The 10806-nt window shown below is 40.3% G+C and overlaps 2 protein-coding genes across 17 annotated transcripts; one reads left to right on the forward strand and one right to left on the reverse strand.

Annotated features, from left to right (window-relative positions):
* Window positions 1-356: 356 nt before the first annotated feature.
* TXNL4B (thioredoxin like 4B) lies at window positions 357-3355 on the reverse strand. Of its 6 annotated transcripts, none has more exons than XM_006130719.4 (4): window positions 3238-3355; window positions 1867-2035; window positions 1237-1388; window positions 357-749 (listed from the first exon to the last, which is right to left on the reverse strand). In XM_006130719.4, the coding sequence occupies exons 2-4, from the start codon at window positions 1996-1998 to the stop codon at window positions 584-586; spliced, it is 450 nt and encodes a 149-aa protein (XP_006130781.1). In that variant the 5' UTR covers window positions 1999-2035; window positions 3238-3355; the 3' UTR covers window positions 357-583. The 6 variants fall into 6 exon arrangements, with proteins under 6 accessions (XP_006130781.1, XP_006130780.1, XP_075763950.1 ...); XM_006130718.4 differs by having other exon boundaries at window positions 3128-3268; XM_075907835.1 differs by lacking the exon at window positions 3238-3355 and adding an exon at window positions 2842-3068.
* An 8-nt stretch (window positions 3356-3363) lies between these two features.
* TRMT10C (tRNA methyltransferase 10C, mitochondrial RNase P subunit) lies at window positions 3364-8030 on the forward strand. 11 transcript variants are annotated; one of them, XM_075907726.1, is made up of 4 exons: window positions 3364-3462; window positions 3807-3917; window positions 4013-4091; window positions 5191-8030. In XM_075907726.1, the coding sequence occupies exon 4, from the start codon at window positions 5218-5220 to the stop codon at window positions 6508-6510; it is 1293 nt and encodes a 430-aa protein (XP_075763841.1). In that variant the 5' UTR covers window positions 3364-3462; window positions 3807-3917; window positions 4013-4091; window positions 5191-5217; the 3' UTR covers window positions 6511-8030. The 11 variants fall into 11 exon arrangements, with proteins under 11 accessions (XP_075763841.1, XP_006130785.2, XP_006130788.1 ...); XM_006130726.4 differs by having other exon boundaries at window positions 3370-3508; window positions 3854-3917; XM_006130724.4 differs by having other exon boundaries at window positions 3376-3508.
* The last annotated feature ends 2776 nt before the right edge of the window (window positions 8031-10806 follow it).

Consider the following 10806-nt stretch of genomic DNA (forward strand, 5'->3'; position numbering starts at 1 on the left):
GCTGGGTTGAACTGGCTGTGGGCCCTGTACCTGGGGACTTCAGAATTGTCAAGAAACAGCCAAGATTTCATGCCATTACTCAACTATACAGTTGCTTGATAGGATAAATTTGATCCTCTGTATTATACATAGACTAGAAATGTTACCTAAGTGTCACTTCATTGAAACCAGAGAGACTATTCTAGTAATTAATTTGGCCTTATTTAACAACTTTTCAGACTGAATGATTGCTGTGAAAATAGTGTGGTGTAGTTACCTCAATTAACTCAAATTTTAAAAAAACAACACTTTACCTAGAAAGCAAACTGATCAATTGTTTGCATTCTGTTCCTATTAAGAATAATATTAAGTGATCAGAAAGCAGAACACATCCATGCTTTAATGTAATTTGTTCATTCACCAATGCCACTTGGAAAGCACCATATTATAACCATCAGGTATACTGTGCATTTCAAAAATCACTTGTGTTGAATACAAATAAATGTTCTATTTACAAGAACATGACAAAATGTCTGTCTTCTAAGGATGACCAATATGATCTTAAAGATGAATTCACTAGTTTTGCTCATATCAAATCAATATTTTAAATTCCTTGGTAGAGAAGGTCGTATTTGGGAACATTCTTGGGATCAATAGGACTTCGTACTATGAGCTTTCCACGCATTGCTCCACGGTAAAGCACTTCAATCAAATCTATGAAGTCTTGCTTTGTTTTAAAGCTTCCCACAAATTTAGTGTGATCTGGAGACCTATGTAATAGATAAAGACAGTATTACTGTAAATGCTCATTAAACTTTTTAAAGACACAAATCTTATACAACACAAAGAAGATTTTGATTTACTCCTTATTGCAAGAACCACTTTGGTATGGTATATGAAAAGTCAAAAGAAAAGGCAATATAGGAGTTACTGAGACCAGGCCCCTAAAACCTAGAAAAATGCTATGTGACCAAAAATTTAACATGGAGAACAGATTCTAGCATGACATTATACTGCATATAATCTGTGAAATGTATCAAACAGGTTTTTTTACACAGTACAAAATGAGAGGGTATTTCAAAATGAAAGGCACAGTTCAGCATCTTGACTCATTTATTACTTGGTATTCTCTCTTTTAATATTCATGCAATCACTGGCAAAGGAAAATATAATTTTCTCAAGCCAGCTCATAAGTATACACAGGTAGAGACTATGCTAATGATGGCAAACAAGAGAATGTCAGGTAAAGTCACGTACCCATAATCCACTTTCATGTGTTGTCCATTGAAGAAAAAGACAGTTGATGGAATATAACTGATGTCAAAATACTGGGTGTACACTGGCACCTTGTTCACATCCACCAAGTAAATGGCTGCCATTTTACTTAGGTCATGAGATGTCTTTGCAAGCTTTAGAAATTAAGAAAAACATGATAAATCAGATTTTAACATGAGTAGGAAAAATATGCCAAGTATAAAAGCACAGCTGTAATTGCTAACCTTTTTTTTAATTAAGGGAAGAGTCAGAATTAGTGAAAGACAGATCTTTATCTTTAAATTTTTTATTTTATAACTAATTCATAATTGGGTTACTGCTTTTATTTTTTTCCCCAATATCCTGTTTTGGTCACTGAAAGGAAGCAAAGACCTCTGTCATGGCAATTAATTATCAGTTGGAAAAATGCTTGTCATGCAAAAACATCATGGATATTTTAACATTACTGAGTTTTAAATATAATTATTAGTCCATCTTTTTTCAAATGTAAGCAGCATTGACTACTGTTCTTAACATGAGACCTACTGTATATGTAATTTAATTCTATGGCACCAAATGTGTATGTAAAGAATAGCATAGCATCAATGAAAGGTTTTTAAAAATTGCTCTTACAATATCATCCAGTTGCAGGCAAACAGGATCATCATTTTTCCCGAATCGAAGAACCAAAACTTTCTCAGCTACATTTTTTATTGCCTGATCCACTTCCTTTTTACTGGTTAGACTGGGCAGCAGGAAGCTCATCTTGATAGAAAATGACTCCAGACATCAAAAACTGTATCTAATTATTAAAAGAAATACTGTCAATATTGGTAAATCTGCCCCCATACCACACATGCAAAAAATAGTTGATTTGATAATGACCCCCAACTGTTTGTTTAAGCCAATCTAATCTACTAGGATATCTTTTTGTAAGGGCCAATGGAGAAACATACCACTCCAAAATACTAAAACTTAAATTTTAATACACAGCGCAGCTTTCTGCAAAAGAGAACAGCTTACTTACATACGTGTCTACTACTATATCATGGGCCTAGAGAATTGCACATAGTCTTAAAGATAATCAATTTTTAAAATATCATAAAAAGTTGTATGCACTAACATGCAACTGTTTGAGATTTAAGACCTATTAGATCAGTCAGTACAGCTCCTTACCAACGAAGAAGTGCCTTCTTCAGCACATTTTCTAGCTCTTTGTCTAGCCTAAAATAACTTATGTACAGGAGTAGCAATCATTTCCTTTACAGTACATCTTACTCAGTAAAAAAGTTATTTCCCCCGATAATCAGCCTGAAGGGTCTTTTTCCTTAATCTCATTATTATATCCCCATGTACACCACGTACATAATCTCTCTACTTCACTGAAGCTTACACCAGTCAATATTTCTTGACTCTTCTCTAACGACCTCTCCCACTAGCCAGGCTTTGCTGTTCTGCTCCTTTAAATGCTTCCTCATGTCAGGCTTTCCAGATAATTTCTGCATCTGACGAAGTGGGTCTTTGCCCACGAAAGCTTATGCTCCTACACTTCAGTTAGTCTACAAGGTGCCGCAGGACTCCTCGCTGCTTTTGCAGATTCAGACTCACGCAGCTATCCCTCTGACAGATAATTTCTGTTGCTCTGCTCAGAAGGCCTCCCAAGCTGCCTGTGCGGATCTGGTGCCCAACAAGGGGAGGAATGAGATTCCGGCTGCAAGCACCGCAGAGAAAGGGGGTTTCACTGTCCCGTGGGCTTGAAGCCTTTTCAGGAGGGGTAGGAGGGATATTGACACCTGCTTCTTCCCCACTTGAGCCCCTGCACCAGCAGCCTCCCTCCACCACGACCCACTGCTGCCACCCCGGCACCTGCCCCGACCCCCAGCAGCCTCCTTGCCTTGCGGCAGAAGCTCGGACTCGGGCAGCGCTGTGGGACCCGGGGGAAGGTAGGAACCTAGATGTGCAGCCGCAGAACCCTGAGGAGCTGGACGGGAAAACACCGCGCACCTGGTGGAGAAACGGACGCATCCGACGCTTCCAGGATGGAACCGCGCACGCGCAAATCCCACCCTCTGATTGGCCACAAGCCGCGGCGCGTCATAGCGGCGAGAAATCAGGCGCGGCCGCTTGGATGAGTTTTTTTTAATCTTTTCCGCGTGAGCTGGCGGTGCGGCCGACACGGAGAATCCTCCGGCTGGAAGCGGAAGCGCGGCGCGTCGGCGGGTTCTCGAGGTGGGACTAGGACGGAGGAAAGGGCGCGAGGGACGTTTGACGCATGGTGCGTAGAGCCCAGCAGAACCGACGAGAGGCTCCCCCAGGGCCTGCAGCGACGTTGGGCTCGCGGGGCGGGGGGTGGGGCAGACACCGAACCGGCCGCTCGTTTGCTTTCTGAGTGGGGGGAGGGGAGCGTATAAAGCGGCTGCGGCCTATTCCTGAGACCGACCCTGGGGGCTTTAGGGGAAATCATCTGCACTGAGGAATTTCCGGCAATGCCAGAGACGTGCTGTGAGATGTAAGGGTTCTATGTAATGGCTAAGCGTGGTGGGTTAAAAAGCATTTTTCCTGCGTTTTTCCAGGAGAATGGACAGTAAGTTGTTCATTTCAAACGGTCACTTTATTGCAGAGCTGCCTACAACTTGAGTTTCTGTACCTGTGTTAAACACGACATTCCGGAATTATTTGTACAAGTAAGACAATTTTGCTTCTGAGAGACCTAGCACTGTTGAAAAGTGGTGGGTGTTTCCCGTCTTTTAAAAATAACGTTTCTGTGTTCTTTAACTAGGCTCTTCTAAAAGGATTTGTGGAGCTTTCAGCAAAAGCGAGCCAGTAGCAGATACGCACAATATTGAACAAGCATAGAGGTAATGTGTCTTTCTTGGGGGGAAAAACGTGGGTCAAATCTTTGCTTGATTTAAATCACTGGAGCCATGTCACATTAGATTACTTGAAGCTGGGTCCCATATGTTTTTTCTTAATGTATGTTCTCTCTTGTGCATTTTGAATTTTTGTACCTTAATGTCATATTTAACATATATAACTTGTTAAAGTCTCAGTTGGTTTTTTAATGTTCTGTGAATGAAATCTTTTTATTTTACTGTTCTGTAAACTGGCTTATGTCCTTTGCTTCAGTGTTATAAAATATTAACAGATTTATTGTGAGTTGTCCAACTTCCTCCTCTCTGTCTTTTTATAAACTTGAACTTCTGCTGCAGTCAGTCACAATATCTCAGAACAATGGCACATTTACAGAATATTTTGTTTTGTTAATTTGTTGCCTGTTTGGGTTGGTACTTTTGTTGTTTTGAGAAACTAGGTTTAATTTTGTTTCTTTTCAGATAGGGTCACGTAAATTCCAGGTAGTATAGTAAATAAAGATTATAGCAAGTTTGGTTTTTTTTAGTGTGTAACTTATTTTGGTTTGTAATTTGTTCAATTATTTTACATTTAACTCTGTAATATGTTAATTGGGTTTACTTAAGAGAGTGGTCATGGGGAAAAAAGATAAAAAGAGCTTAGTTTTTGCTTCCCTGATTTTGTTATATTTTAAAATTATAAGCATTAGTGATATCAGATTTCTAGAAAGACTACTAAAAAAGCAGAATGTGTTGTGCTTCTGTGCATGTATCTGTAAAAGCATCATGTGTGGTGGCTTGCATGCTTCCATCACAAAGCTTCCTAGTTATTAATTGCATATAAGAAGGATTGCAGTAAGAGGATTAGAACATATTTAAGTAGTTTAACATGGAATTATACATACCGCTGATTTACTACTGTTTCCTCTAGTAGCAACATCAACTTTATTTTCCTTTAGAGACATCAAAATTCTGATTTGATTTTTACTATCATATAAAGTTCTAAGAGGTAACTTCATGTTAGTCTAAAGATAAAAGATGGGAAGCATTTTGAGTTTCTCACATCTGTGCCTAATGATTTTGTTTTGTCTTGTTACCATTTTTGCAGATAACTGTTTGGACACACCACCTGAAGATGATGTTTTTTAATATGCTTCTGAGAAACATTGTGAGACATTCTGTTTTTCCGGTTGCTATGCAGAAGGGGACAAAAAAAGATTTGTTTTTAACAACTCCTCAGAAGCCTTTTCCGTGTAGAACACTGATTTTATCTCCTACCCCAAAGAAGCAGTTTTCATCCAACCCCACTGAGAAGCTAGATTTGGATGGGTGGAAAAATGTCATGAAATCTGGAATGCAAGAGGAAGTTAGTGAGACATCTGAGAGTGAGAAGGATTCCACTTTAGCTGCTACAAGGGAACTTGTGGAGATGTGGAGGCTAGCTGGAGTATTTGTTCCAGAAAATATCAGTGAAGAGGAGTTAAAGACCCTTATGGAATGTTCCACTAAATCATCCAAAAAGAAGTATTTAAAATTCTTAGCTTGCAAAGAAAAACTGAAGAAAGCTAGTAAAGCAAAGCAGGAAAAGCGAAGGGAAGCAAAGATGGAAAGGCTGGAAAAGGCTAAAGAAAATGGTACTAGTGAGATGAAGAATACTTTCTTATTGAAGTTTTGGTCCAGGAGTTTTGATAAGGTATATAACTGGAGGACTGCTCAGGCTATGATCTTTGGCCAGCCTTTAGTATTTGATATGGCTTATGAAAATTATATGTCACGTAGAGAAATGGAGAACACAGTAAATCAGCTAATGGAGACTGAAGGGTGGAATCGAAGAGCTGTAGATCCATTCCATTTACATTACTGTAATCTCAAAGTAGATAGCCCGTATCATAAAGAATTTGTCAAGAGGTATGGAGAGGCATGGGACAATCTACTTGTGACTGTTACAGAACAGTCCCACACAGATGTCTTTCCAAGAGACAAGCTCATCTACTTAACTGCTGACTCGCCTAATGTAATGAAGACATTTGAACATGATAAAATTTATATAGTTGGATCAATGGTTGACAGGAGTATACAGACTGGACTCTCTCTTGCCCATGCAAAACGCTTGAAATTAACAACTCAACGTCTTCCACTCGAGAGGTACTTGCAGTGGGAAATGGGTGCCAAAAATCTCACAATAGATCAAATGATTCGTATTTTATTAACTTTGAAAGACACTGGAGATTGGATGGAGGCTCTGAAATTTGTTCCAAAAAGAAAATACAAAGCTTTTTCAGATGAATCTGTATATTCAAAGTATAAAACTAACACACAGAGTAGAACAAAGATTTTTGAATTTAACGGTAGTCAGGAAAGGGTAAAGAATCCCTTTGCATCCTCCAGGAATTCTCTGCAAAGGCAGAAAAAATTGGTGGGTAACTGAAGAATCTTAAGGGAAAATTATGCTGCTAATAGACTGAAGCTTCCATTGACTTAAGTGCAAATTAGATGTGTAACTGAAGAGCAGAAGAGTAACTAGAAAGAACTGCTACCTGATAAAAGCTTTTGATGACCTTGGTATTGTAGCTATTTAAACAGAGGCTTAAAAAGACTGAGGGGGGAAGTGGAAATCCATGTAAGGAAAATCTATGATACTTAAATCTACAAATTGCACCATCAGAAAGTGTAATTAAATTTAATACTGTGGTGGTGGATACAACTTATTTTAAAGCCTTACTTGTTCAACACCAAATGCTGTAGTGTGCTTCATTAGTGGCAATGACTGTTAAAGCTACAGATTAACATATTTCCCACCTTTAAAAAGTCTTTAAATATTGAAGTTCTAGTTATCCATTGCCCGAGAGCAGTGAGAATGGGACAAACTTCCTACCTTGCCTACAACTGTTTAAACAGAAGTGTTATGACTTGAATGAGGGGACGAGTATACTTTTTACACTGCAATGAGGTCAAAAGTTAAATGTGAGGCCTGTTTACCTCCATATTTTAAACTGGATATCTTGATAGATGTGACTGAAGAAGATAATACTGATCAAAAGAATATAACTGTCTTATTGGTTCCTGCATCTTTAAAAATACAAATTAGAATCTATCTTAAAAAGCTACTGAGAGTAGAATCTATGAAGGACTATAAATGTTGGAATAATGAACATCATTGTCCCTATTTTAGGGTAAATCTGTACTGTGGAGCTATTTTGGGATACTGGAAGTAGCTATTTTGATGTAGCCTGTTATTTTGAAATAGATTTCAAAATAATGGACAGCTTATTCTGACATCCCGGTAACCCTCATTTCATGAGGGTTAAGGGGAATTTCGGAATAGAGAGTAATTTCAAAATTTGGCACTGTGTACACAATGCAAAATTACAAAATAAGCTATTTCAAAATGATCTCAAAATAAACTATGGAATTTGCATAGTGCAAATTGTGTAGCTTATTTTGAACTAAGGATGCTGTGTAGATGCACCCTTAGAGACTTAGAAAATCATGAGCAACACTGTAATTCCCAAAGCTATATGATGCACCTAAGAGAGATAAGGAGAGCAAGACCTAAAACAAACCTTCAGCAGGGTAAGGAAGAGCCACCTAATCCAGCCAAGAGTTGCTGACTAAACTAGTATATGATAAGCCCCACTCCTGTCTCCGAGAGATGCCTGGGTCAATTGAGCAATCCATAAACCAGGAGCTCAGATGGGGGAGAGGGCTGGAGGTGTAGTGATCCTGTAGTTAGATCACTCAGTTGAGATGGGAGGGAAATTAACTTAGGTTCCACACATTTCCTCCCCCCCTCGCAAGGAGAAAGTACTTGTACAGGAATGTACTCTAACCCAGGGGTTCTCAAACTTTTTGATACCGTGACTCCCTAAAATGCTCATTGAATTTTTGTGACTCCCCCCTCCACCAAAGTCATTAAGAAAAAAAAGGGGGGGGAGCCAAAGTTAAGCCCCCCCCCAAAAAATCCCCACTCACGATTGACTCACCCCTCCTGCAGTCACTGTGCTGCAGGAAAACTGCCGGTGCCACGCTCTGCAGCTGTGGGAGGGAAGTGCACTTCTGTAATTACTGGAAGTGGCATGAAGAACACCAGGAAAGCCGGCAGCTGCAACCCCCTGTAAGTTGGTCGCAACCCCCACTTTGAGAAACACTGCTCTAACCATTGAGCTGTAGGATAATCATATATGGGGTGCCCTCAATCTTCTGTACTCTGTATTAGGGATGTGAATGAGTAATTGGTTACACATAATCATCACCCTTACTGGATGATGCTTACCAGTAACCAGTTACCCAGTGCTCCGTGGCTATTCCAGCCCTGCCCCCAGGCATCCCCACGAGCAGGCAGGCATGGGGACTGAACTGAGCATGTCCCTCGGTGTGGCAAACACTGTGCTACAGAGACAGTTCTATTTTTCTCAGACCCAAAAATTATTCAATTATTTATCCACTGCAGAACAGTTAGAGGGCCAGAGAGCAGTGGGACATCATTTTCAAATCTTATCGAAACTATTGCTGCTTCAGACCTGTGTGTAAGCTTTGAAATCTTGCCTCTTTTTCATCAAGAAGCTGGTCCAATGAAAGAGCTCACCCTTCTTGTCTTTAATGTTGTCACCAACACAGGTACAATATCGCAACAGTCAACTTAAATGTACTTGTATATTTTTATAAGTAATGTAAAATTATTTGATCTTTTTCAGTTAGTGGATCTCTGGTTTTCAGAGATTTTTACTGTGTTCAGGAGAGCATATGATGTACAATCAATGTCACCATTACTGTATCTGTTCCCTTATCTTTTACCTGGTAGAGGAAAGAGACACTTATCAACTGACTGACTATCAACATCAGTTTAATCAGTTTTAAGAAATTTGTGGTTCTACAATTAGCTTAATTATCCACTGGTGTTTATGGTTTTAAATAATGTTTTCTTACTTCTAATATTTAAAACTGACTAGATTTGATGTTGATGGTCCTTTTTGTTTTACTCTGTATTTAAAAAAATGAAAAAGAATAGAATACAGGCAGTCCCCGAGTTACGTGGATCCGACTTATGTCCTCCCGGGGCGAGAAAAGCTGCTCTGCGTCTCCCTGGTCTACTGGGGGGGGGGAGGGGGTGTGTGTGCAGCTAGTGCCCCCTCCCCCCCCAGCAGACCAGGCTTTTCTGCACACGACGCCTGGGGTAGAGCAGCTGGGGCGCTGCTCCTCGGCACTACTGGACCAACCCGGCAGCACCCCCGCTGCTCTGCCCCAGGCGTCCCCAAGTCAGCCGCTGGTCAGCTTCAGCAGCGGCTGACTACAGGAAGCCTGAGGCAGAGTTGCTCTGCCCCCGGCTTCCTGGAATCAGCCGCTGATCAGTTTCAGCAGCAGCTGACTTGGGGATGCCTGGGATTCTTAAGTTGAATCTGTATGTAAGTCAGAACTGGCATCCAGATTCAGCCGCTGTTGAAACTGATCAGTTTCAGCAGCGGCTGAATCTGGACGCCAGTTCCGACTTACATACAGATTCAACTTAAGAACAAACCTACAGTCCCTATCTTGTACGTAATCCGGGGACTGCCTGTATATGCAAGCAGAAATGCTTCACCTGGTAAAAGAACAGGAGCAGGGATCAAACTGAGGCCTTTTACATCAGATCTGGCCTGCCTAACACTTCCATCCATTGCATGGACTGCATCTGGCCATTTTCTATTTGTCCTGCTGCCTATGCCATCAAATTTTTAGGTAGTGAGTCAGGTAGCAGGTAATATGAAGACTGTCTCTGTAATATCCTGATACCATTGTAGCTACAACATTCAATGATAGTTCAGGACCTGTGTGCCATCCCTTGTAACAGCATGCTTCTGGCTCTGTTGTTAATAGGGTTGCCCGGTATCCGGTATTCAACTGGACAGTCTGTTTTTTGTGCCCCCTGTCCAGTAAAAAATAAATAAATCAGAAAATATTGGAAATGTGCAATGTCTGGTATTTTCTGCTTTTCTGGCTGGGTGCCTGATGGAAGCCTGGCAACAGCGGTGGAGGGAGTGGCTGGGGAGGCAGGGCCATGAGCGGTGCTGGGAGCCCTCAGCTCATCTAGTTGTGTGAGGAAGCCTGGTGGGGGTGGGGGCAGTGCTCCTATTCTTTAACACAACTTAAGCCTAGCTCTCCTGCCCATTATTGTATTCACCTTCTGCTCTGTGGCATTCAGTAGGGAAATTATTTATTTTATTCTGATGAAAAGAATAAACCCAAATAGCTTTTTGGACAAATTTAATTACTAGATTTGAGAGTAGATATAATCTACATCAAATTAAACAATTTCATGGCCTTTAACATTTGGTTTGGAAGTTTCAAGACAACTGCAGCACTTATTTTTCAGCAAACCTGAGAGCATTTTAAAAGCACTTAAAATGGTAAGAGTATTCCCTAAAGAAACACCAGCTCAAAGTATAATTATGCATAAAAAGAAAGGTGATAAGGTTTTAGCTTATGAACATGAGGGAGAGTTTTAATGTTGACCCAGCTATAGAAGGAAAAATAATGATCAATATTAATCCAACAACAACTGTTATAACTATATTTTACAGTGTACAAATAGGGTTGCCAGCTGTCTGGTTTTCGCTTGGACAGTTCAGTATTTTGGCCTTCCGTCTGGTTTAAAAAAAACCCCCAGAACACGGGACATGTACAATGTACGTTATTTTCTGTTTTCCTTGGATGAATGGCCAATTTTTTTTTCAACCAATTTTTTCCT

Source organism: Pelodiscus sinensis, chromosome 1 (assembly GCF_049634645.1).
Source record: "Pelodiscus sinensis isolate JC-2024 chromosome 1, ASM4963464v1, whole genome shotgun sequence".
Classification (NCBI taxonomy): Eukaryota; Metazoa; Chordata; order Testudines; family Trionychidae; genus Pelodiscus; species Pelodiscus sinensis.